A 27458-nucleotide genomic window follows, 5' to 3' on the forward strand; every position below is an offset into this window, starting at 1 on the left:
CGCATGCCTTTAATCCCAGCACTCCGGAGGCAGAGGCAAGCGATTTCTGAGTTCAAGGCCAGCCTGGTCTACAGAGTGAGTTCCAGGACAGCCAGGGCTACACAGAGAAACCTTGTCTCGAGAAAACAAACAAACAAACCAAAAATACTGTTTTGTAAAAAGTTAAAAAAAAAAAGGGAGGGCTTTAGGCTTTAATATGTTGCCCAAACATATCACTCTCGGTGGTGGTGGTGGAAAGTTCTGAGTTACAGTCAAGAGCTAAAAGAATCATCATGCGCAATACAAATATCATCTATGAGCAGCCTGATGTTGCTATGTATTTTTAGAACCTTCGTCTGTTGAATCGTTGCTCCCTGAAATAAAATTGAGTCCTGTCCTGTCAGGAACCCTGGGCTGACAGGAAAATGCAGGTTACTGACTTCATTTCTGAATGACAAATTTCAGACTAAAAAAACCCAAAAAAACAAAAAAACAAAAACAAAACAAAACAAAAAAACCCGGAAGGGTAAAGGGTCTCGGGCCCTCCTCACAGTGCTGACTGGCAGAAGAGGGACCCACTAGGGCCAGAGCACACAATTCTACTTGAAATGATTTCTCCGGGACTTCTGAAAGATTTCCTTGGAATTCTTTCAGTGGGCTGCCATGAGTCCCACTGATGGCACTTTGATGCAAAGTCAGCCACAAAGAACTGAGACTTTTTAATCTCTCTCCTTTTACCATCTGCTCACTTCTGCTGTGGAATTCTGGCAGCTTCAGGGTCAGCATTTCACACCCCAGCCGTGGCTTCCTCAGTTCCTATGTGCACCTGGCTGAGTTTGGCTACTTGCTGGTCTCTCAGGGTTTTGGCTCTTGGGGGTCAGCAGCTTCTTTGAACTCGCAGGCACCCTTCCTCAGGGCAGATGGCTGTGCTCAGCCATCATCCCGAAGTGAGCCACACACAGTAGTGAACACCTCCTGGGGGGTTGCTCTCTCTTTGTGATACCCCTGGTCATTACCGAGACCTACCCTGAGGACTAGAGAGTTGGGGATACTGCCCAGCAGCCATTGCTCCTGAACTCTGAGCACCTGACCCTGAACTTGGCGAAATGCGTCCTGTGAGTTCCGTGTTTCCAGTGTGCTGCATCCACACCCCTCCTGGAGGACTCTGTGACACACATGGGGCAGGAGTGTTGAGGGTGATGCTCAAGGCTTCCTTCCATGTCCTGCCTGTTCTTCCCACCCCCCTCACTGTCCACTGTTGTCTGGTCTGTGGGGGGTGCTGAGGTACTCGACCATCCGTTCCAGCCCTGAGCAGCTTCTCACGGTGACAGCCCAGTTAGGCCACCTGCCCTAAAGTCCAGACTGACCTGGATATTTCTGCTCTCTGGCTGCTGCTGCTGCTGCTGCTGCTGCTGCTGCTGCTGCTGCTGCCGTTCCCAAAGCAAAGTGTGGTTTCTCAAAGTGTGGTTCTGAAACCACGTCCTGGTGCTAGGGAGCCAGATTCCTCGTCCCTGGATGACTTGGAGGAGGCCAGAAATCTAGTGCTTCAAACATTTCTCTAAGAACACACTGGGCGACAGCTGTAAATGTAGGCAGGTGTGTGTGTGCACGCATGCATGTGTTTTGCACACATGAGCTCCCGTGTGGAGGAGAAGGTGGAATGCCAGGCATCTTCCTCTGTTGTCCAGCTTCTTGCCTCAAGACAGGGTCTCTCACTGAACTGGAAGCTCTATGTTTTGTCTAGGCTTGATGGCCAATGAGCCAGCCAAATCCTCCTGTCTCTGCTCCTTAATGCTGGTTTTACAGGCATGCACAGCTGTGCCTGGCTGTTTCTGTGCATGCCTGAGATTCAATTTCAGACCCACACTCTCACCACCTAGACACCCTACGTAAGCTCTCTATTTTCTTTTCCTCCCTCCCTCCCTCCCTCCCTCCCTCCCTCCCTCCCTCCCTCCCTCCTCCTCCTCCTCCTCCCTCCCTCCCTCCTTCTCTTCTCTTCTCTTCTCTTCTCTTCTCTTCTCTTCTCTTCTCTTCTCTTTTCTTCCTTTCTCCTCCCTTCCTTTCCCTCTCTCCCTCCTTTTATTCTGAGACCACCGACGTTCTCTATTTCAACATGACAAATGACTGTAGTGCCACCCAGATGTCACACTATAGTGTAATGTCAGGACACTGATGGCTTTTCAGTGCCAGACCGGACTTCTCTATCAATCAGTTACCCCCTGCAAGGCTCAGGGAACATCTCAGAAAGGGGTGAGGAAAAAAAAAGTAAGAGCCATGAACTGCTATCTTCTGGATGTAATGTGTCCGTTGTGCTCATGAGTTCACAGCTACACAAACACACAAAAGATGGAGCCATCCAAGCATCCAGTGTGGATGCAGGAGGGGCTCACCAGGCCCTACCCCTAGCTTAGGAGCTATTGGCATTTGATGGCTGCCAGAGGAGGAAGAGTCACCTTTTTCTGGGGATGTGGCCACTGACAGGTTGCTTGTGCTACGGGGAATGGCCCTCACTTGGGTGCATATGGAGAGAACACACTGGACTAAGAGGAGTGTGTTTGGAAGCTCTCTGGAGGGAGCGGGGTAGATATGATGAAAATGTAATATATACATTATGAAATTCTCAAAGGATAAATTGTATAGAGATACAAATGACTATAAGAATATAAAAGTGCATTGTCATGAGACATCAAATGGAAAATTCCTGAGTGCCTGAAACGTAGAACAATTGGTTTCTTCCTCCTTCTTTTTCATGTCACAGCCATGAAGTGAACAGCTTTTCTCCAGCACACACTCCATATCAGGACACTCTGCTTCACCACAGCCCCAGAGGCAGCGGGGCAAAACCATAAACGTTTATAAAAGTTCCAAAATGTAAGCCAAGGCAAACCTTTTCAATTTTTAAGTTGATCAAAGCAGGTATTTTGTTACAGTAACAGAGAGCTGACTAATGAGAAGCGTATGTATCCGCCCCTGAGGATACAATGAGATGCCTTCTTACTGTTGCCAGATCCCCAGGCGTCACGTGCCAGTTCTGAGTTACATCCCTCAGGAAAGTTTGCTGGCTTGCCTTTTGTCCTTTCTACATACTCTGTCACCCCTCCCAGGATGTCCTGTCCTTCTTTTGAAGAGGTTTGATAGTGTTCCATACCCTCCTGAGTCAAATCCAAATTCCGAAGGCTGGCATTAGCATGCTCTTCACACTTGGCATCTGTCAAGACCAGTCCTCGAGGCCTCCACACTGTTAGCCCTACCTCTCAGGTCAGATGCAAGCTACACCCCAAGGCGAATCCTCTCCCAACGAGGATTCTGTGCAAACCTTTGTACCAGGCAGAACTATGGTGACACAGAACACCCATGCTCTAATCTCCAGATACTGTGACTCTGTCACTTTGCGAGGCAGGGGGATCTCGACACAGGGAGACCTTCTCTTGCATGTCAAACAATCACAAGAGTTCTTGAAAACAGATGGCTGAACTCAGCTCAGAGAAGGACTTGGCTTACCCTGTGCTGGCTTTGAAGACAGAGTGTGGGGCTATAAACCCAGGAATATAGGTGGCCTTTAGATGCTGGAAAATTCCCCCAGCCTGCAGTTAGAAACCTGCTCTACAGACACCTTGACCTTAGCCTGATGAGAACTGATGGGGGGACTCACACCCCACAGGACACAAGACAACCATTCTGTGTTGTTCAGAGCACTGACTTTGTGTTGATGTCTTAGAGCGGCCACCTCACCTGTGAGGTTCTCCCTGGCCGTCTGTCATAGCTAAAATGAATGTCAGGCTAAAGCGGTCAGGCAGGAGCCCAGTACTATAGGGAAGACAAATAAGAGGCTTGCAGCTGGGTGTGAAATAGTCAAGCTGACTGGATAAGAGGAAGGACAGGATCCAATTAAAGTAAGTCAAGCCAGGCCGGGCAGTAGTGGCACATGCCTTTAATCCCAGCACTTGGGAGGCAGAGGCTGGCGGATCTCCGAGTTCGAGGCCAGCCTGGTCTACAGAGTGAGTTCCAGGACAGCCACAGGGCTACACAGAGAAGCCCTGTCTCGAAAAACCAAAAATAAAATAAAAATTTAAAAAGTCACAAAGCACCTTGACCCTTCTTTCCTCTGGCTAGCTTCTCAGTTTTATGGATAAATATTATTTTATTTTCTGTGTATAGGTATTTTGTCTGCTTGCACAGGTATGAGCACTATATACATGCCTCGTGTCATGAATCCCCAGGAATTGGAGTTACAGACAGCTGTGAGCTGCTGTGTGAGTGCTGGATCGAACCTGGGTTCTGTAGGGGAGCAGCCAGTGCTCTAACTCCTGAGCCACCTCTCCGGGCCCCTGGATGGTTACACTTTTTGATGCATTCTTGCATCTGACTTGAACAGACATTCTGAATTGTGGCTAAGGATGGCTTGGCTCCTAGGAAAGCTTCTGCCAATACCAGGAAGGAGATGACTCGGGGGAGAGAAAGAGCACCCTGAGACTTGGAAGTCCAGACACCATGGGTCTGCAGTCAGCTCAGTCGGCTTCCACAGCATGGCTGATGCTTAGCCAGCTGCTGAGCATCCACGCTGCTGGCCTGCTCTGCCGACCTGTGTCCTGGGGTGAATTCCTGGCAGTATAGAGACTGCCAGGGCACTTGGCGGGGATTCAAGAGGAGAGACCAGCCCTCGTGGGTAACATCTGACCCACCACAGCCCCTTCTGCAGTTCTGGACTCTCTGTCCCTCAACACAGTCCCAGTGTCTTTCTGAGTACAGACAATACTTTTCCAGCACAAGGCCACGAGATTTTGTCTTTATAACTTTTGGGTACTAGTTACCCCCCCCCAAATGTTTTAAAAAGTGGTTCTTGTCAGTGAGATCGTATCTGCTAGCAACAGTTCCTTCTAATCCCTATATTGATATTGTAATCAACCTGTGAACAGACTTTAGAAGTGGAACTCTGGGAGGTGGTTAGGTCTGGAGGGTGGGGTGGATATTCATTAACTGGTTCACTCACAAGTATGAGGTCAGAGAAGGCTCTGCTACCCAGGATCAGCAAAAGCAGCCTGCTGGCCACAGCTCAGCAGGCGCCCTCGCCAGAACCACCTGGAACTATGAGACATCAGTGTGTTTAAACTGCTCAGTTTAGAGTAATTTGCTTTAGCAAACTTAGCTGAAATGGGATCAAAGTCCTGTCATGATGTCTTAGCCAACTAAAGTGAGGCTCAACGCACAGTGTCAGAGATTGGCTATTAATAGCTCCGATGTCCTGATTCTAAGAGTTGAAAGAATACCATAGAGGCATGTTGCAGCAAATTAGTCACTAACCACCTGTGTACCCTTTAGAATTCTACCTCAAGAAGTACAGCTCTGCAGTGACTGCAGCTGAGCAGTGTGGTCCCCAAGGGCAGGGGCCAGGTCTGTCCTAGCTGAGAGTGATGTATGCTGGACACTCAAAGGCGAAACCAAAAGGGTGAAGGAATAAGGACACAGCTGACATGCGATCCCTAATACTGGTGGATTTGTTAGAATGTGGCTATTTTATACTCACTGTTTCTTCCTGCTGGAGAACGTTGCTATAGTCAGGAAATTTTCCGAAGGCAATAAGATTGCCACTGTGTAAAAACAGACAACAGAGAAACCGTATGACTAAGATACCCGTCCCGGAACATAAGAACAGAATTTCCTCTGCAGCGAGCTTATTTGTTTGGGGTAAAACTCTTTATCAAAAACTCATCCTCCAGGTTCCTGTGCACATATGGTGATTGTCACGTGCTTGGGGATTTTTTAAAAGTTTATTTCTGTATCTGGGACAACCTTGGAGTTTAATTTTAAATGCTTTGTTCCCTTCAAAAGCAAGGGTCTGACATCATTAAGGTCACAACTTCATTCCTGTGGGAAAAGAAAACCCACCGTGAAAATGGAGTCTTGCTGCTTTCTGATTTGGTGTTTTCCACTAGTGACCCAGACACGAGAGTGGCGTTAGGTGATAGATGCAGCGGGACATGCTTCCACAGAACACAGGAACTGGGGGGTTGATGGTAGATCTGTAAGCTCCATTTGTCATGTCTGTGGGGCTGCCATGTGTGTTAAGAGACATATACAGTAGACAACAGACTTCGTCCCAGTTGCACCAGGAAATGTGCCCCCTCTGGGTGTGAGAGAGGCGGGTGTCTTCTTCCCTGTCTGCCCCAGGGCTAAGGCTAAGCTGAGGAGGAGGCGTGGCTTAGAAGTTTCATCTACCCAAGTCAGCATAGTCCTCTTGCCCGAGAGTGCAGAGCTGTAGACTAGATTGTCTCTCTCCCCTCAGAGCATGGAGCCATGGTCAGGAGGACACCTAGGAGCGTTGGCCAGCACTGGCTTTCACTGCCTCCCAGAAGCCTCTCTTCTAAAAGTTTGTGTCATGGTGTCAGTCTGTCCTCCCTCCTGAGTATTTGATATATACATAAATGTGAATGATAATGTTTCTGCACAGTACTCTAACCGCAAGTGTGGTAGACTACCTGAATACAAGCCCTTCAGGGAGGCACACCCTTCATCCTGTGGTGAGAACTGTTATCGAAACATCCATGTTACTTTGGACATTCCAAATAGCTCATGGGATATGGGCTCCATGTCCCAGAGATATAGAAGGGTGGATTCTGCAAAAGTGCTAGAAAAAGGAGAATTTGAATGTTTTAGGAATTTCATTTAGGGCTTGTATTTTGGACTAAACTGTACCCCTCTTCATAGACTGCAGTGTTAGCCTCACTGTAGCTATAGTTGGAGACAGAATTGTGTGTGTATGTGTGTGAAAGAGAGAGAGAGAGAGAGAGAGGAGAGAGAGAGAGAGAGAGAGAGAGAGCACTTGTATGCTCTCACACTTGAAGCCTGAAAGAAGACTAAACTTTTGAACAGTGTTGAAACTATGAAGGTTTTGGAATGAATGCACTTCGAGTTATGGGGCAGCCATGAGCCCATGGGGCCAAGGGTAGAATTTTATGGTTTCAAAGTGGTCAGCTATCCAGTTGAAGAGGGTGGGCTTGTGATGGTGAACGTGGATCGATCGCCAACTTGCCTGGCTTTAGGAACACCTGGGCCTTAATGAGACGAGCTTTGGATGCCTATGTATGCACCCAGAACCCCCGAGTAGGAGGGAAGACCGAGCCTGAACGTGGCTCCACCATCTCCTGGGATGGAGTCTTGAACTGAATCAGGAGTGGGGAAGGCAGAAAGCCATGTGAGCATTAGGCTTTCTCCATTCTCTGCTTCCTGGCCAGCACCTAAGACAAGCTTCCTGCTGCGGCACCTCCCCCTCCACGAGGGAGCGTATCACTCCAAACTCTGGGCCAGCACACCTGCCTCTAGGCTTTTTTCCAGTGAAACAGGAGGAAATACGATTTCTCTACAATCCTACATTGTGCCAACACAGAATTCCTGGATCTTTTCTGTGCAGAAATGAATACAAGAACACATATAAGATGATATTCAGGTCCATTTATCCACCCACCGACCTTCCCTCTCTTCGTCCAGTCTGCCCATTTATCTATTCATCTTCCGGTCCACCCATCCACCCACCCACTCACCATTCATCCGTTTAACTATCCATCTGTTTCTCACTCAGTCACACTATGCATGTCAAGTGTCTATCACAGGACAGGCATTTTGTTAGCTCTTTGCCAGCATTTTGTAGGGGGGCATAGTTGTGATCAAGATATAACAAGAGCCTTTATCATCATCATTGTAATTATCACTATCACCAGCAGCAGCAGCATCACTAATAGTCTGGTTTTGCTTTTTGCTTTTTCGAGGCAGGGTGTTTCTGTGTAGTCCTGGCTGTCCTGGAACTTGCTCTGTAGACCAGGTTGGCCTCGAACTCAAAGAAATCCACCTGCCTCTTTTTCCCCCGAGTGCTGGGATTAAAGGCGTGTGCCACCACCATCCAACTAAAAGTTATTTTGAGAGACAGAGGGAGAGAGAGAGAGAGAACAGAGGACTCCTGAGGTCTGGCCATAAGTCTCAGTCAAAAGTGCTGGTACACACAGGACCTGGAAGACTGGACACAGGGAACATTGCAGACATTGGCTGTGCTTGAACATGCAGAGCTGGGCTAGCAAGTTAAGGCTGTGGTAGATCTGAGTTCCACTTTCCCTGCACTGGAGTCTACTGCCACCCAGGCTCAGCACAGTGAGAGTAAGGTCAGAGGGGGTCTGAGGGGGTCAGAGGGGAGGAGTCCAGGGTGCCAGACAAGAGGGCTGTGTGTCTCTGGGCTCACTGGCCCCTGCGTCATTTCCCCAGTGCGGTTCTGATTCAGACAATGAGGACATTTATTAGGCCCTAAGCCAAAGCACAGTTGTTGCTAAATTATGGCCACAGGGAAGCCACACACAATATCAGAGCTGGCCTTGAAGAGAAGGAGGGTCCACGTCCTGCCGGGCTGTCCCAAGCCTCTGGCAGTTTCTAATCACCAGAGCAGAATAGAGAGCAAGCCTACGGACCAGCGGTGGCCCTGTGGTTAGTCTGTGCCTTGAAGAACTGCAGTCCTCATCGGCCACCCCCTGAGCTGCTGTATCCTAACCTAGGTTGTTAGAATTTCATAAACAATGGGGCAGGGGCAAGGCCAGCCAGACCGGGGGAGGCAGGAGACCAGGGAGGACAGAGGTGACATCCCACTGCAGCAGCTAGTGGCTGCACTTCCTCCAGTAAGAAAGACCCTTGGGTTCTGGTGACCCTGGACAGGAAAGGCATGGGGTCAAATGACTCTAAGTACTATTTAAGTCCCAGAGTTTCACCGGGCATGGTGGCACACGCCTTTAATCCCAGCACTCGGGAGGCAGAGGCAGGCGGATTTTTGAGTTCAAGGCCAGCCTGGTCTACAAAGTGAGTTCCAGGACAGCCAGGACTATACAGAGAAACCCTGTCTTGAAAAACCAAAAAAAAAAAAAAAAAAAGTCCCAGAGTTTTTAAATATTTGGTAACATGTACACTCAGGCTTCCTTCAGACTCACCTATACTTAGATCCTGAGTCTCCCATGGAGAAAACCCAGGGAACTCTTGTTTCTTTGGGGTCCAGCAAGTGCCTGCTTGCTTTATGTAGCATGAGAATCACATTAGTTTAACCTGTTTTCATAATCACTTGGCACTAAGGAGACCAAGATATACTTCCAGGGCACACTGTGATCTTAAATAAGTAGGTAGGTAGATAGGTAGGCAGACAGACAGACAAATAGACAGACAGACATCCCAACAAGTCTTCCAAGCATGGTGTTAGCTCTAGCTCTGGTTTGCTTCCACATTCTCGGGCTTTGACATCACTGTCATTAATCCAGACTCCCATTACATCACGCTGGCACCCCCAATCTCCCTTGCACATCACTCAGCATCAGGGAAAACAATTTAAAGCAATTACAAAGATAAGGAGATAGTAATGTAATAAAATCCTACTCTCAGATCATGCTGTCTAGGCCGAGCACTGGGGCAGAGCACTATCCTCCAGTCCCCAGGGTCCACCTCTAGGGCTCTCTTACCACATCTGAAAGAATTATTTTGGTTCTGATCAGAAGTGACCCTTCACAGGTAGTTTTGGATATGAAGTTAAAATGTAAACATAGATTCATCTGGGGACACATAGTTGCATAATGATTATAAAAACTTGAGCAATGTTGTTACATTGCTTGCAGGCACCTGTAAGATGCAGCAATCCCTTATTTCTTTGGTGCTTTACTTCATTGGCCTAACCCTCAGACCACCCTGCAGATACTGGCAGTTGAGAACTGTTGTCCCATTTCTCAGATCTGGCAAGAGTTCAGAGCGATTACCTATTGTTCTGTTCTTTCAGGGTACATATATGGGGCAGAGGCAAGGTCAGCCAGACCAGGGGGAGGCAGGAGACCAGGGAGGACAGAGGTGACATCCTGCTGCAGCAGCTAGTGGCTGCACTTCCTCCAGTAAGACCTTTGGGCTCTGATGACCCTGGACAGGAAAGGCATGGGGTCAGAATAATATAGGGGCGGAGGATGTAGCTGAGTTGTAGAAGCTTACCTACCACACATGGGCACAGGGCTCCATTCCCAGCACACCAACACAGACATTCAAACACACACACACACACACACACACACACACACACACACACACACACACAGGCTCCATCCCTGCCAGAACACAGACCTAGACATTCACATAGCCACTGAAACACACACACACAACACAGTGCAAACGTGTTTTGAAACTAAAAATGTGCAAGAATTGTGCTACTGGGACAAGAGGCTAGCAGGCAAGAAGCCTTGCACGGCAGCTCAGTCAACTTCTGCATGAAGGGAGGTTGCTACTCAAGTATTTAACCATCTCCAGACCCATTAGATTTAATGAACAACTTAATTGCAAAATGAATACCTGCGGGAAGCGTTGAAAGTATAAGGGGTCCATGCTTGCTTTCTTATGCAAACTTCAGCCTCTGGGAGTGAGGGGATCAAGTTTCACAGGCAGCCAGCAAATAACACCAGGCACTGCATTGGGTGGCTTCCCACAGAGGAGGGCCAGGGAGGGGTGCTTGGAGTCAAGGATAAGTTCCTAAGGGTGGGAGGGTGGGGGTAAGGGTGGCCTCTGCTTCCAAAACCTTTGCAGAGCCAGGGTGTCGCCCAAGGCTTGTGTTTTTGTTTTGTTTTGTTTTGTTTTTGTTTTTTGTTTTGTTTTGTTTTAGGCTGCTAGAGAACAAGCGGGTAATGCATGCGTTCAACTTTAACAAGTTCTAACCAGCCCTGGGAACCACAGGGTGGACAGGGCCAAAAGGCTGGTTGTAACTTGGACACCTCATTAGGAGGGAGACTCATCACCAGTCTCGCTGGGGGGTCCTGGCCCCAAAGGCTCTGTCTCATCTTATTCCTTCTTATACCCTAGCTGACTAAACAAGGAAGAGAGACCCTTGCTAGGCCAGGCAGGGGACCCTCTGGCATCCTCCCGTGGTGGTGGCCACAACTGTCAGGCTGCAGCTGGCTCGTCGTGAGCCTGCTTTCCCCAAGGTGGGAGGGGCTGGAAGATGAGCACTCGGCCTGCCCGCCCCGTGGTGCTTTGTTGGTACATGGATCCAGCTGCCGACCCACAGCTGCATTCCACAGGCTCCTGCTGCCACCCCAAGGCAGCCCCCTGAGCTCAAGAGCTGGCAGGGGAACAAAGACAAGCAAGCACAAAGGCTCGGCATGTGAGGGAGGGACGGATTAGACAGTTGCTAAGCTGGGAAAGCAGTGTGTGCATATGTGCTTGTGCATGTGTGTGTGTGTGCGCGTATGTGTGTGTGTATGTGTGGATATGATGTGTGCATGTATGTCTCTGTACATATGTATCTGTGTGGCTATGTGTGTATGCATATGAATATGTGTGTATAGGCTATGTGTGCCTGTGTGTATACGTATCTGTGTGTGTATGTCTATGTACACATGTATCTTTGTGTGTGTCTCTGTGTGTGGTGGCAGGGAGGAAGGCAAAAGTTGGTTCCATGACATCCCGAAGAGAAACGGGATCACACACGATACTTTTCGGAGTTTATATTGAAGAGGATGGGAAAGGACAGACATTTCCTTTAAATTGTGTTAACTTGGGGGTTTAGGTTGAAGGGTTGCTTCCCTGGGTTTGATTAGGCATGTATGCACATGTACAGGTGCACACGCACACACACGCACACACACACAAACACAAAAGAGGCAAACATTTTGCTCCTTGGCCCCAGACTGTGAGTTTCTGGGTCCACAGCTCAGTCTGGTTGCCCGAGAAACACAGTGGGATCTTGGGAGCCCTGTTCCCTGAAAACTCGTGTGACCCTGGAGACCTAGCAGAGGAGAGATGGCTCTGGGCTTCTTTTTCATATGGTCATTTCATTTGACAGTCATTTTGATGAAGAAGCAAACAAAAATCTCATGTTTTTCTCAGATCTTGGCCTCTCCTGGGTCAAGGGTGAGAATAACTCCATCCATCCATCTCTCTCACAGAGACTTCTATCTATGCCTGTCACCTCTGCAGGCAGGCAGCAGACATCTGGGTCCTGGTCTCTCCGATGGGACCAGACCTCCTGCTGCATCTTGGCATATTTCTCCTTCCCAGCTCGGGATAAGGAGGGAGGGGTGTGGAGACTGTTCAGTGAGGTAGCCAGATTGAAGCGGTAGGGAGCAAACAAGACAGGCTTGTCTGGACATTGAATATATTTTAGCTAGGCTATGTGCTTATTTGGAGTGTTCGGGGACAGTGGCATAATGCTGAAAGCCACCTTTCCTGCTCTTGGACGAATCTCTGTGCTAATGTTTTCGTGGGGATGTGTGGCTGGGTGTTTCCATTTCTTTCCCCTAACACAAAGCCCAGCAAGTGTGTGTGGTGTGGGCGGGTGGGGGAGGGGTTAAACCAGACTCTCAGAAGCCTAGGCGCAGGTTAGTGTTCCAGCCGGTTGCTTTAAAGAGCATGTATGCTCCACTTATCTTTCTTTCCGTGGTGAGGCTGTAACTCAGGACTTCACAGAAGAGCTCCGACACTGGGCTACACCCCCAGCCCAAGGCTACCTCCCCGATGGAATCTCCACCTCGAGCGCCTCGGTAAATACCAGAGCTGTTATACATTAGCCTTCATCTCAACTCATAAAGAACCTCTGGCCTCGGGGAGGCGGACAGTTTCGGGGGAACCTCAAAAGCTCTCATCTGAAGGCTCTCCCTTGGGTTTTGAACCTGGGGAAGCAAGGGCAAGCAGACCCAGCTGCCTTCCCTGGGGCTGATGGCTTCCAGGTGTGCACAGCCAGGCTCTGCCTTGCTGGCTTCCCCTTGCTAAGGTCCCAGGCATTTCAGATCTGTTAGAGACAGACACTATCATCTCTCATCTCTCAGGTGAGGAGAAGGGCGAAGAGAGCTTTGAAGGGGAGCAAGGATTGGAACGGAAGTGGTTCACAAAGCTCTGAGAGCCCCCGAGGATCCCGCTGGGAGACAGCACGGGGCCTACCACAGCCTTTTCTCCACGATTATGGAGTTATGCTTGCTTTATTATTTTTAACTGCATTTTTTTACTGATGTAATTATAGATTTCTATGTAGCTGTAAGAAATAATTAAGGGAGAGGCCCCTTTTATGCTCAGCTCAGTTCCACCCACTGCTAACACTGTTCACAAACTGTGGTACAATCCTCCCTTCAGATCCAGAGGCACTGCCTCCAGAATCCTCTAAATCCCTGAGGAAGTCTACCTCCAAGGCTGCCAGGCCCCGGGTCTCCATATGAAACGTACAGTATTTGTAGAGACCTTGTTGTACACACCCCTGCACACTCAAAATCAGCCCCAGCTGACTCAGTACCTAGAACAATGGAAATCCTATGTAAAAAGCCGGGACACCATATTGTTTAGGAAATAATGCTAAAAACACAAACAAACAAAACCAGTTCCTATGTTCAGTCAAATTTTTTTTTTCCAAATAACTCCCACCCATGGTTAGTTGAATCTGAGAGAACAGAAGCTTCAGCGTCAGAGGTCGAGCTGTATCATATCACAGCCCAGATGCTGCCATTGGTACAGCCTCACCATCTTCCTTACAGTTTCTGTTTTACTTACACTTGTGCATATGCGTGTACGCATGCGTGTGCGTGCGTGTGCATGTGTGTTATGTGCATGACTCTGAGAGTGTGTTGTGTGCACATGTGCATGTGTGTGTGTTGTGTGAGCATATGTGTATGTATGTACCTATGTGTGTGCATGTATGTGTTGTGTGCATGTGCACATGCATATGCATGTTGTGTGCACGCACATGTGTGTGTATGTGTTGCATATGTGTGTGTAAAAAAATCTTATCATCTTCCTATGTTCATGTGTTTCTCACCACAGCCAAGATATTGTTCTAGGGAAATTCACGGGATAAAGATGAAAAGACAAGATACAGAATTCAAGAAAATATTTGCAAAGTACATAAACAAAAGAGGGATAGTATGTGAAATAGAGGACAATGAATCAGACTTGCAGAAAGAAAGCTGCCCGGAGGGATGGTGCTTTGATAACCATGTTCATTTCTTGCTCTCCTCACCCCTAGACCATTCACCTCTGCCAACCTCTAGCCTGTCCCTCATTTCCTTGTTTGAACTTGTTGTATAAACAGAATCATTTAGGGTTGGGGCTATTTTCATTTAGCCGAGTCCCACAGAGATCTCCATGCACATCAATGGTCTAGTCCTGTATACTGCTGGTGGTTTTCTGTGGTACAGATGTATCACCATTAGGTTAACCAGTCACCTGCTGAAGGACACCTGGGCTGCCTCCAGTCTGAGCTGCCACTACTACAGCCACTGAGGACATTCTTGTGAGGGTCTGCACGCAGGTGCTAGCTTTCATTTCTCAGGAACAAATGTCTAGATCAACAGATGGCTGGACGGGGCTCATGTCTGTTTTTATTAAAAACTGCTAAACCATTGTCTAGGGTGATGCATCATTTTCCATTCCCACCAGAGGAGTGGAACTGGCCCAGGTTCTCAGCATCCTCACCGGGATTTGGTGATTTATTCTTGTCAGTCTCACAGGTACGTAGGCAGTGTGCACCTCGGAAAGGGCTGGCTTTGTGACAGGTTTGTCTCTTGTCCATTTTCTAATAGGATTGTTCTGCGTTTTCATACTGTTGGGTTTTACAGACTCTTTCTAGATTCTAGAATCTGACAACAGTGCAGGCTGCATACATTCTCCTTCAGTCTGTGTCTTTTTCATCTCCTCTGCAGGACTTTTGAAAAAGCCTAAAGTTTTTCATTTTATGGCTCCTGCATTTAGTAGCCAGTCTGGGAACTTTCTGTCTAGCCATAGGTCCCATTAAGCTTATTCTACTTTTAAGTTTTGATATTCTTTTGTTTGTTTTTTGGTTTTTTCGAGACAGGGTTTCTCTGTATAGCCCTGGCTGTCCTGGAACTCACTTTGTAGACCAGGCTGTCCTCGAACTCAGAAATCCTCCAGCCTCTGCCTCCCAAGCACCAGGATTAAAGGCGTGCATGGCCATACTTGGCTCAGGTTTATTATGGCCCTTATGTTTTCAGTTTAAGCCTTGGATCTATCGAGCTAATGTTCATAAAAGTTGTTGGGTTTTTTGTTGAAGTTCATTTTTCTTTTGGACATGCAGTTTTCTTCTCCAAGCTCCCCTCTTCTATTACATTACTTGTGTACCTGTGTTTTCACCCGAGGGCTGGCAAGATGGCTCAGTGTTTTCTGTCAGGCCTGATAACACACATCTGATCCCTGGGACCCACATTGTGGAAGGCGACCCCATTCCCACAAGCTGTCCTCTGATCCCTCTGATCCTTGTGTACTATATAGTGTGTGTGTGCATGCACACATAATAAATAGCATATAAATATTTTAATTAAAAATCAGTTGGTCATATTTCTAGAGTCTCTCCCCTGCCTGGGTTCCCGTGTCACCACTGGAAGCACAAGACTTTGGTTGTTGCAGCTACACAGAGCGCTTGGTAAGATGGAGTGTTTCTAGTTATTCTGCCTTGTTAAGGCCTTTGAGCTCTCCGCTCTCCCATACAACCTTTGAATAAGCTTTTATGTCAAGAGAAAAATCTTGCTGGGATTTTTTTTCCAAAAACAACTTTAGTAAGAGACACAAGTCAATCATTTAGAGAGAGGAAGAGAGAGATTCAATGCTTTCTTAGTATATCCACAGACTTGTGTGCCTGCATATCTATGAAAGGTGACCCTCAGGTCAGCAACAGGGAGCCTTGGGAAGGCCTGTGCAAGGTCAGGCCTTGCTGGAATCTGGGAACTTGGCTTGCAGAGAGTTCCCATTCGAAGTTTGCTGGTAAGAGTGGCTCTCAGAGTGCAGACTACACAAGTACAGCTTATGCAGAACACCTGCCTTGCTTTGTTACTTAGACGTGTGCTGGGCAGAGGGGACTGCATGACAAATGCCCGATAGGAACTCTGAATATCCAGTATCTAATAGACATGCTTCCCCAAGTAAAAGCCGTGACTCACCTGCTGCTACATTTTGTTTGCTGAGGAATGGGCTCTGCAGGACTGAGCATGGAGACAGCCTAGGGCGACCTCATAGACGGTCCCTCCACTTTCACTGTTTCTATGTGTGTGCGTGTCTGTGTATGTCTGTCTCTGTGTGTGTGTGTCTGTATATCTCTGCATGTGTATGTCTGTGTATGTGTGTGTTTCTGTCTATATATCTCTGTGTATTTCTATGTGTATATGTGTCTCTCTGTGTCTGTCTCTATATGTGTATATGTGTGTGTCTGTATGTCACTGTATATGCCTGTGTGTGATTGTGTATGTCTGTGTATGTGTGTGTGTATATGTATCTCTATGTATCTCCCTCTCTGTGTCTCTGTGTGTATGTCTCTGTATGTGTCTCTGTATGTGTCTGTTTGTCTCTGTACATGTGTGTATGTCTGTGTATATGTGTTTCTCTGTATGTATCTCTACGTATCTCTCTCTCTGTGTTTATGTCTGTGTGTGTATGTCTCTCTGTGTGTCTATGTGTATATCTCTTTGTCTCTGTCTCTCTGTGTGTATGTCTGTGTATATGTGTTGTGTCTCTATATATGTATCTCTGTGTATCTCTCTGTCTCTACACACACACACACACACACACACACACACACACACACACACAAACACACACACACACTAGTACATGAGTGCAGGTGCTTACAGAGGCCAGAGGTGTCAGATCCCCCTGGAGCTAGAGTTATAGGCAGTTGTGAGCCACATGGTGTGGGTGTTGGGAATTGATCTGGGACCCTCTAAAAGAGCAGTACATGCCCTTAACTGCTAAGCCACCTCTCCAGCCCCCAGTGCTATATTATTTCCATTAAAAATTTAAAAATACCTTTCAGCTTATCTAGGCCTTCAAATTTGACATATGTTTCTTGTTGGCAATACAAACCTGAGTTATTTTCTTCTTTTTAAATCCACTCTGCCAGTTTTATCTTTCCGTTGGTGCTTGTAAATAATTTACAATTACGGTAATTGTTGGTATGCCAGCTCTTACTTCCCTTTTATGCGCCTTGTTTGCATTTGTTTCCTTGGGTTCTCTGTTCTGTTTCTGCGTCTTGCGTTTATCAGAGTTACTTTAAGCACAGGATTCCATCTTGCTCTAATTACGGCATCTTTTGGCACACGTCAACGTCACTCTTGTGGCAGTTGCCTGAACCCACAGCCCGATGTTCCTGTGCTTCATCCCCTCAGACGAAGTGTGGAAACCTCTCTCCATTTAGACCCATTTACCTTCCTTACTTTAATGCATCTCTGTGTGGGGCGCAGGTCTTTGTCAAAATGATGGACTATGGCCGGTACACCTCAAGAGGAGGAAGACAGCCCTGCCCTCTGGCACACTAAGATGGCACAGTGTCCTGTATCTCGATAGAGAAGATGGCAGAGAAAAGGGCCTATTCTCTATTCTCTCCACTCTATTCTCATGAAGCAGAAGAAACAAAAGGGCCAAGCAGTTTCATGAGGGTAAAATGTCACTCATTCGGGTACCATTCTTATGGTTTTTATTGCTCAAAAAGGCTGTGTCCCACAGTGTGTATGTGCACATGCGTGCACATGCATGCACATAGGCTCCAGCTTCTAACACTATACATTGGGGTTTTAATTCATCTTGGATCTTGGTGGGACGTACATGTATCTAAACCACAGCATGGTAGAAACAAATGAAGTTCTGTAGCTCTGCTGCTGTGAAGAGTCTATTCAGGAGCCCACCCAGTGTCTCAAGGGGCTCCTGGACTGCCCCGCCCCAGCCTCGAAGGCCATGGCCTCTCAAGTGCCTTCCAACATAGTCTTCTGCCACACTGCACAGATGGACAGCTGGGAGCCCACACTTTCCCATCCCTTCCTCTTCTCCACCCAAGCCATGCCTGCTGCTCTCTCCCACCCCACCCATCAGAATCCCATCCTGTCTGCCCTTCATGGCTCGGCTGGAACGCAACTCACTCCTCATTCCTTCTGACCTCTGTCAAGAGGCCTGTTATCCGCGCAGAGGCCTTGTGCATTTCCGACCTTCTGTCACACATGCACCACATTAAATGCACATCTTAGCTCTACTACTAAGCAAGCAGAGGAAGGGGCCATGTCTCATCCACACAGCAGCCTTCCTAACTTTGGGCCTCAGCAGCCACTCTCTACGGAGGGCCCCTCATACAAACTTGCTATTGTCAAAGTTGGAAAGCTTAGAGAGTGACAGGGTGGTGGTGGTGATGGTGATGGTGATGGTGATGATGGAGATGCTGTGATACAAGTGAAATCACCCTTGGTTTCTCAGGCACACAACCACCTATTTACCTATTTATAAGCCAAATGAAGGCCCAGTGGACAGCTAATACACAGGGCGGAAATGCTGGATGAGTAGAGTCCATGAGCAGTGTGGAAATGTGAGGCAAGGGGGCTATCCTGGAGCTGGCACTGTTGAAGATGGTCTCCCTGGAGGGCTGTCAACACAAATGGTAGATCCAAGAGGACCCCAGAAGGAGGGATTGTGGAAGGCTGGAGCAGGGTTGGGGGAGGGCACAAAATGGAGGCATGTGCTCCTGAGTCACAGAAAGGTGAGAATGGCTGGGGGCGTGCAGAAACACCAAGCAAGACAGACAGCCTGCCAGCAGCGCCTGGGGGTGGGGGGCGGCCTTCACCCCAGGTGCTTCTGGGAAAGAAAGAGGAAGGCAAACTAGCATTTGAGGAAGCTTAGTCGAGTGGCTGTGTTTAGAATAGGATGAGGCTGAGAAGAGAGCAGCTGTATGAGGTTCATAGAGTCCAGCTGTCCCTCAACATCCATGGGGGGCGGGGTCCCTCAGCATCCATAGGGGACTGAGGTCCCTCAGCATCCATAGGGGACTGGGGTTCCTCAGCATCCATAGGGACTGGCCCTGGAGTTCCTCCAGTGCTCAAGTCCCTTCTATAAAAAGGAGTTTCTGCAAAGAGCATAACTGACTCCCTGATTATGCTATAAGCCATCTCTAGATTACTTAATACTGAAAACTCCTATTTAGGATGTGGTCATGATGTATGTGCATGCTTAGGCCTAACTACCAAGCACCCAGGTTTAGGTTTGGTTGCATCTGAAGATGCTGGCCTTCAGTGTGGCTCCATCTGCAGATATGAAGCCGTAACGTAGCTGTTCTCTGAGTAGGGTGACAAGAGCATATGTGAACTCTTACCACCTCAAAAGGGAAGAGTGGAGAGGGTTTTGCAGCCCAGTGAAGTCAGGGGTGGCTCGGGGTGAGCATCAAGGAAAATCGAGGTGAAGACGATTTCTAGGGAGGTTCTGAGTCAAAGCTTCCATGTCCTGAGGGTGAGGCTCCCATGGGTCATCTCAGTGGTACTGTCCAGAAACAGCCAGAAGGGAATTCCTAGGGAGTGAGTGGGGCAAGGACGGACCCGAGGTGATGATAGAAAGCACCCTTCTGGAGGGAGGGAAGGGACGGTAACAGGCAGAGCACAAGAGTCTCCTGGGCCTCCCGGAGTGAAAGTCTGCACTGACTTTCACTGAGAAGGGGAGAGCTTAAAGTGAGGTTAGCCCTGCGACGGAACAGTGGGGTCATGAGGTCAATGACGTGTCTGGGAAGACCGGATCAGCAACGGCTTAGGTGACTGAGAAGATGGTTAGAATCAGTTATCTGAGGAAGTCAGGTAGAAATGGGTTTCTCTGGCCAGTAACATTGCCAGAGGTTTCCCCGGGGCATTAGCCACATGCTGGCCTGTGCTTTTCTGCTCTTCATAAGGACCTGTGGTAGACCATCCTACAAATCAGTTAGCTACAACTAAGATCCGAGTGGTTTTCAAAGAAACCAGGCCATGTCCCATGACCAAGGAACCCAAGGACAGACTAACCTGTGACAGCTCTTTTTACCCAGCAGGTAGCAGTAATGAGCGTAGAAGAAGGAGCTCTTCTTGATGTAGATCCCATCATAATGATACCTGAAAACAGAGGCGGCCTGTAACTTACCTCCGCATACGCCATTGCAGATAGTCCAACTTCTTGCCTGCCTCTGCAGTGGCTTGGTGCCATATGAATGTACTGTACACATATACACCCATATGTGCATATTGTATGGAGAATTTTGAATGTGCATCTTTTCACTGGCTAGTATCTGTAGGATGATAGTCACAACCCTGGACAGCAGCAGGGAGCCCCACACCCCACAGTGCGGCACCTCTCACTGAAAATGGCAGGCAGGTTAGGTGAACCCACCACATCCTCTACCCATCATAAGACACAGCCCATTACACGCGTTTCGTTGTGGCAGCCTACAAAAGCACTGTTGGGTGCTTGGTTCTGTTTTCTCGGTTTCTCATCTCAGAGAGATGTCCTGGGACAGGCCTCCTGTCCTGACGCCTGACCTTTCGGAGGACTCAGCCTGCAGGAAGCCAGACTCCCCCCACACAGTCTCATCTCCTCTGTGGCATCCAGGAAACTACAGTGTGTGCCCGGGCTAAGAACCAGGTTTCTTCAGCTTACTTCCTGCCCAAGGTTAGATTTGGCAAACTTGCCACTGTCTTCAGTTTCTTTATGGGCTGCTGGCCTTTCCTCTAATTGGCTTCTGTCCCTGCTCACTGATTTCCTGTCTTGATTTTAAACAAATGGCAAAGGACAATGACAACTGTGTGGCAATTATTATAAGGACATGCTTGATGACACTGGAGCTTCCATCCCTGTTAAAACTATCACCACAGGCCCCAGCCTCCTGAATACAACTGATAGGCTAATTGGCCAAATGCTTAAGTTATTTCAGTCCAAAGAGTAATTAAAAGCAATTGGCATTATTCTATGTGTGCAATCATTTGAACATTTTAATAATTGGGCACATTTCTTAAATCTAAAGTATATGTGGTAATCTCTATATTTTAACAAGATTTTGAATCACATGAGCGCGGTGCTGCCTGGAGTCTCCAGATGATTGGGGGTCGGGGGGGGGTAGTCTCAGCCACAGCACCCTTTGGTGAGAGCTGCCGAGTACAGCTTACTCTGTGTCACACATTTTATTGATTATTGTGATTTCCCTGCATTGTCATTTTCTTCATTTAACACAAAACAAACATTAAAACCCTACCTGGCACTTCCTCGTGTGCCCAGCCTCCGGGTGCCCAGGTCAGGGAAAACCAAGCGCACAAGCTGTGGGAATGAGACAGATTTAAAGATGCAGTTTGAAAACTGAAAACAAACTCACTTCATCTACACTTACTGAGGAGCCATACAAATGATCCAAGCTGGTTCCAAAAGGGATACATACAAAGGAAATTAGAACACACCAGATGGGCAAAGTCACAGAATGAAATCCTGGTGTCCCATCTGGGGCAGGTAATGTCCTGGCTTAGGTTCCCAGTACCAAAACTCTAAGGCAGCAGTTCTCAGCCTGGGGGTCTCAACCTCTGTGGGGGAGGTCAAACCTTTCACAGGGTCGCCTAAGACTATGAGGAAACACAGATATTTGTATTACGATTCATAACAGTAGCAAAATTACAGTTGTGAAGTATCATTGAAAATAATGTTATGGTTGGGGTCACCACAGCACGAGGAACTGTATTAAAGGGTCGCAGTGTCGGGAGGTTGAGAGCCTCTGCGTACTGTCCCAACAGTCAGGCTCTCCAGACTGAATTGCTGGCAACGAACTCCGTTTGGTCTTGCTTTCTGCTCTCTTCAATGCTACATTGCTGACTGGCATCACGAAGACTCTCTGGAAATTGGATTATTGACAGCTGTTGGGTCTAGCCTGTGGCTGCTGGGTCTAGCTTGTGGTTGCCGGGTCTAGCCTATGGCTGCTGTTGCTCTTCTGCTGTTTTCCTCTTTCTCTGGTATCATAGCTACTTTCAGAGTTGACCATGGGTCTTCTCATTTCAGAGGGTTTAGTGAGTGGATGGTACTCAACTGTAGAATAACAGTCACTTGGATTCCGATTCTCATCTCCCGCCCGGCTGAGTTACCTTGATGTGTTTTATATTCAGGGACACTACTCGTGTTCCAGTTTTCAACCGGACTCTATCCCGGTGGCCATATCCAGGGATTAACTACAGGTAGGGTATCTAGGCTCACACCTGCTGGAAGGGGAAACCCTGCATGTAGGGACAGTTTAGAAGCCGGGGCAGGGAAAGCCACAGGCCTGCCAATGACTTCTGTTGTTCCTCTGCAGAGCTGTTCCGCCCAGCTCCTGCTTGGCTGTGTGCCGCAGCCTCCCTTTGTATGAGCTCCCAGGAGCAGCATTTGAGAGAAGTGAGACGGGCTTCCCCTTATCTGACTTCTCATCTTTCTCTTGTCCATATCTGTCTGTCTGTCTGTCTACCTATGCACCTATCATCTATCCATCTATCCAGCTACCTGTCTGCCTACCCATCAGGCCTCCATCCATCCATGAGTCCATCTTTAATCTACTTACCCTTGCAGTATCTACACAACAGGATGGAGCAAAGAGATGACAGATGGATGAAAGAATGGATGGACAGACAGACAGATGGATAGATGGATGGATGGATGATCAAATGGAGGGATAGGACAGAAGGATGGATGGATGGATGGACAATAGACAGATAGATGGGCAGATGGATAGGTGGCAGATGGATGGACGAACGGATGGATGGATGGATGGATGGATGGATGGATGGATGGATGGAAGAACAAACTGCCTGACAACACATTCAAGGGGCTTGCATCTGTGGGCATCTGCAGTGAAGCAAAGATGAGGACGTGTGAATGGCTTCTTGCACAGAGGCCCCCTTCCTGGCTGTGAGGGAGTGTGGGAAGGTTAGTCCAGTCACTCAAAGTGTTTTCTGGGAGGCTACTGCAGTTGCCATCTTCTGACAACCCAGAATTCATGTGGGTAGGACGAGGAGGGCCTCAGTAGCTGAACAGAAAGGCCACTGTGAGCACCATCCACAGTCTGTTCAGGCCAAGAATCATCACGCACTTTCTGCAGTCAGCAGGGCAGGAGAAAGATGGGCTTGCCCTGTGTTGTTCTTGAACATGCAGAAAGCAGGCAGATGCCAGCAGGCTCCTCCAGAACACCGACTACCAAGCCAAGGAACACGTACTGGAAAGTGCCCAAGGCGGGTACCAAAGAGCCCACCACACCAAAGGGTCCAACTGGCTCGTATAGAGTAAAGCCTCTCTCATTTTCCTTTCTTCTTCCTTCCTCCCAGGAAGGTTCAATCAACAGCTGGCAGCACAGTCGGAAGGAGAGGCAGGAAACGAGCCTCTACACCTGCTTTGTGGCATGCCACAGTGCTGGAGGAGAAGGGGAGACCACACCACTTGAAAGCTGTGTTGAGTCTGGCCACTCGTCGAGTGTGGTTAATCCCAGAACTTGAGAGGCAGAGGCAGGCAGATCTCTGTGAGTTCAGGGCTAGCCTGGTCTACAAGGCAAGTTCCAGGATAGACAGGTGTCTTGCACAGCCCTAACAAAGCAAAGCAAACAAAACAAAGAATTTGTATACTCTAAGAGGCTGGGGTTTCAAGAAGCAAGCTGCTATGGTTGAGTGGATTAGGAGGACAAGAGACGTTCGCCTCACCCAGGGCTTCCAGGGAGGCCTGCTGCTTGCTCACCAGCTTGTCAGGACAGAAGGAGACAGATGGCAGGACACAGGGACAAGGGCAGGATATGAAGGCTGTGCTTCCTCCCAGCTCCTGCTTGCTGTTCACACTAGTGTGTGTGCACACGTGTACAAATGGACCATGGGAGCAAGTACACCTTTGGGGGTGGGGCCTCAGCCAGTCTTTATTTTTTTCCCTTCTTAACACTTTTCGATTTCCACACTGCTCACAAAGGAGACGCAATCTGATTCTAATCAGAGACACAGTCGTTGACGTTATTTTAGCAGAGGAAGCCAACCTCCGGAAACTCCCCAATCTGTGGAAGATACGGTTTGCGGCCAGAATGAGCACCACACAGAGCACGCCGATCCTGAATCATCTGTGCAGGAACTCCTTCGGAATCAACTCAGTCCCCGGGGGAGGAGGGAGGAAGTGAGAATTGGATATTTTGTTGTTTTTCTTGTAAACATGGTTTGTGGTCATATCCTTTCCCCTTCCTTTCCCTTCCCCGTTTAGAGCAGCTTTGGCACACAGGATACATTCCCAACAATCGGTCCCTTCCACTGGCCTATTCTCTAGGCAACTTGCCAGCCAAACTTAATGTTAGAACCTTGGCATCTCTTGAGTGGATTCTAAGGGAAACATTAAGACAAAGAATTCAAAATAAACGGAGGGGTCAGACACTGAGGTCTCCTTGCTTTCCTTTGGAATGCTCTGCAGCGTGAAACAGCCTCCTGACAAGAACTTTTTCCTGTTGTTCAGTGCAGAGACTGGACAAGGGGGTTCCACATGGCTAAGCAAGAGCTCTACCACTGAGCTATATATTCCTGGACCCTAGATCTTAAAAAGAAGGGGAAAGAGAATTTTCTGCTAGAAGTGAACAACCTCTAATGACACCATTCTGGAGAAAGAAAAATCTCCACAACCTTAGCAAAGATTGGACCCGGTGGAAGTTACCTTCTTCCCTCCGAGGAGGCCCGCAAGTGGGCAGCTAAGAAAAGGCTGCTGTGCCAGGCTACCTAGGGCTCATCAGAGCCTTTGATGACATTTCCTAAAACACTGAGTGTCAAAATGACAACTGTTTGGGCTGCAGGGTAACAGCTGGGAACTCCCAGTGGGTCAGAAAACCTTTCTGAGTCACCCTGTAGGACACAGAGATAAAAGGGACCTTAAATGCAGTTTCCCTCTTTGGTTTTTATCTACTTATGTTAGAGTATTTACAGTTTATAAGCCAGTCTTGGGAGACCTAGATTAATTTGACTTGTATGTGTGTGTTTTGGGGGCGGGGGGAGTATTTATTCTTGTTGGTGACACATTTAAATTGAAACAGAGAGAATGACCGGAAGGATAAAAGCCCCAAAGAAAATAAAAACAAACGGAAAACAAATGAATGGAGCAAAGGAGAAAGCAAGCCTGTGCCCGCACACACCGGAGAGGAGAGGCCTAGGCGGCATCCACAAACTGAAGCCCACAAACTAAAATGGGTCTGCAGGAAGGCAATCAGGAGCAGCCGTGACCGAGGCTCGGCGACGAAAGTAATTGCTCCCTATATTAAAGCAGCGGACGTGTTGGAAGATCCAACCACGCTTCAGAAGCACAGAATGGCCGTCAGGGCTGGACACGTCAGCCTCAAGGACTGAGTTGGAAGAAAAGGTCTAAACGGTTCAGTGTTTGGGAAAACACGGCAGCATCCCCAGGATTGCTGCTGGAAGATAAGGAGAAGCCGCTTTGCGAAGAGCTTGGTCTGTGTGTGTGATCAGACACCTTGTGACTCTCCCTTGTCACTCTTCAGGTTCACGCCTGATAGAAGATCCTCACTTGCTTTGCCCTGGCACAGGCTTGGTCCCAACAGCAATGCCAGGAAACAGTCCTGATGCCTGCCACCGTGGAGGGTTTCACAAAGCGGGATGTCACACATAGTATTTAATGACAAAAAGCTCACCAGTTGGCTGGAGGCTGTTAAGACCCTGGATGTGCCTGTCTCTGTCTCCTTAGTGCTGAGATCACAGATTTGCATGACCACACCCAGCTTCTCCCAGGGATGCCGGGGACCTGAACTCAGGTCCTCAAGCTTGCTAGCAACGCCTTCCCCTGAATTATCTCCTCCATTAAAGTAGATCTTTTGTCTTCATCAAACTCTTTGGTCTTACTATCCAGACAACAAGAAGGAGGTAGAGAAAGAGGAGGAGAAAGACAACAAGAAGGAGGTAGAGAAAGAGGAGGAGAAAGGACGAGGAAGAGGAAGCTTAACAATCAGGCCATACATTTACCAGTGATCAAATAACATCCTAAAACAACCCAATTCTGTATACACAAGGATCCTTGCAAAGAAGGGGGGGAGTGACTGGTCAGCGTTATGACCCCCTGAGCAGGCTTCTTGTCACTATAGTTGTAAGAGATAGGTAGGTATTGGCTCAGGACTCACAAGACCAAATTCTCAGCACAAAAGCAATGTATTTGATCTAGAGAGACAAAGGGCATGATAAGAGATGAACACAGGAGATAAAAGACAAAAGAGAAGGGGAAGGGAACAAGAGAGAGGGAGGAGGGATATTTGTCCCAAGGGGACCAAAGGGCTGCCTCTGGATAGAGAGGAGACAGCCATAGCCCATTGACAAATGGCGGTTTGTAAAGGGACAAAGGAAAACCCAGTGTTAGGATGAGGTATTTAATTTTAATTGGGCATGTTAATTAGGTGAGCCAGTGGGGGCTGCTGATTGCTGGACTAAAATACTTTGACGGCTGGACCTTGGAAGTCAGTTCAGCCTCAGGAGGAGGAAGTGGCCAAATAAGGGAATAGAGCTGTTAGGAATGTCATCTAACAGTTTTTAGCAAGGCAGAAAAAATGAGGGAAAAGGGAAAGGTCTGTCAGAGGTGTGCTTATTAGATTTGAGCTAGCTAGAGTCCCTTCACCTGCCATTTAAGATTAGCTAGGATACATGATGTGGGTTGTCACCTGTGCTGAGGCCCCCCAGGGAGGACCTCGGCGATTTTCATCAGCCTGCATTCTGTGGTCGGACTACAGACCTGGCATGGGCTGTGTCTGTCCAGAGGCAATGCCACGCTCCCCTTGGCACCAACGTACTTGCTTGGTCCTCACTTAGCTTCAGACAGGGCACACAGCTCTCTGATGAAGTTTACAGCCAAGGTAAGGTGCTTAGAAGGCGCTTGTGCCCGATGGGCATCACTCAGACCAGGTGACCTCCAGTGACTCTGTACACTGTGTTTTGTTTTGTTTTGTTTTTAATTCTGTTTTGTTTTATTTCGGTGGAGTCAACAAGTGGCTGTAACTCTGCACCTGGTTCAGGAGGTTAGCTCTGCTAACCATGCATCGTGGCCAGCCGTGGGACCCTTGGCTTTAATAATTCTGGGTTTATTTTGCTAAGCATAAAACAACACAATGCTATCTGCCTCAGCCTGGCAGCCCGGACAGTTAAGAATCCAGCTTCAGAGAGGGCTGGACCCCAGCAGCTAAAGCAGGGCCTACCATTAAGGAGCTGCTCCTAGGAGCTGTTGAACCAAGAGGGTCTCAGACTGTCACTTGGTCGTGTATCAAGTGTTCTCAGGTGAAGTTCTCAGATGTGAGTGCCAACTTCCGAAGCCAATGAGATCTCTAAATCCCAATGAGCTGCAGAGAGCATCAATCCTTGGGTATCATGAGTGGCTCAGAGCTGTGTTCTGAGAGCTTTGACAGTTCTGTGCAGAAGTAAGGGTCCAGCAAACCGGGTCTTTGCGGGGAGTGTTGGGGTTGCCATGGAAACAAAACTGCAGCTTCCCCCTAACCACTGTAAAGTGTGGAGACCCCCCAACCCACTATAAAGTGTGGGGACCCCAACCCACTGTAAAGTGTGGAAAGGCAAAGTGGATTTTTCAATACAAACAACTAGCTGCTCCTGAGGACAAAGCCACTGTACCCGCTTGTATTGGCTAGTTTTGTGTCAACTTGACACAGCTGGAGTTATCACAGAGAAAGGAGCTTCAGTTGAGGAAATGCCTCCATGAGA

General features: G+C 48.2%; 1 protein-coding gene across 2 annotated transcripts in view; it reads right to left on the minus strand.

Moving 5' to 3' along the window:
* Positions 1 to 27458, minus strand: part of Rfx8 (regulatory factor X 8) — a 55691-nt gene that overhangs the window by 25096 nt on the left and 3137 nt on the right. Inside the window, exons 3-5 of one of the 2 annotated variants that reach the window (NM_001145660.1) lie at positions 20984 to 21045; positions 19764 to 19850; positions 5504 to 5567 (exon numbers count right to left, since the gene is read on the minus strand). In NM_001145660.1, the coding sequence (NP_001139132.1) occupies positions 5504 to 5567; positions 19764 to 19850; positions 20984 to 21045 (213 nt within the window). Of the gene's footprint in view, positions 1 to 1346; positions 1840 to 5503; positions 5568 to 19763; positions 19851 to 20983; positions 21046 to 27458 lie in introns of those variants that run through there. The other variant, XM_011238564.3, reaches the window with a different exon arrangement.

The sequence above is a fragment of the Mus musculus genome, chromosome 1, assembly GCF_000001635.26.
Source record: "Mus musculus strain C57BL/6J chromosome 1, GRCm38.p6 C57BL/6J".
NCBI lineage: Eukaryota > Metazoa > Chordata > Mammalia > Rodentia > Muridae > Mus > Mus musculus.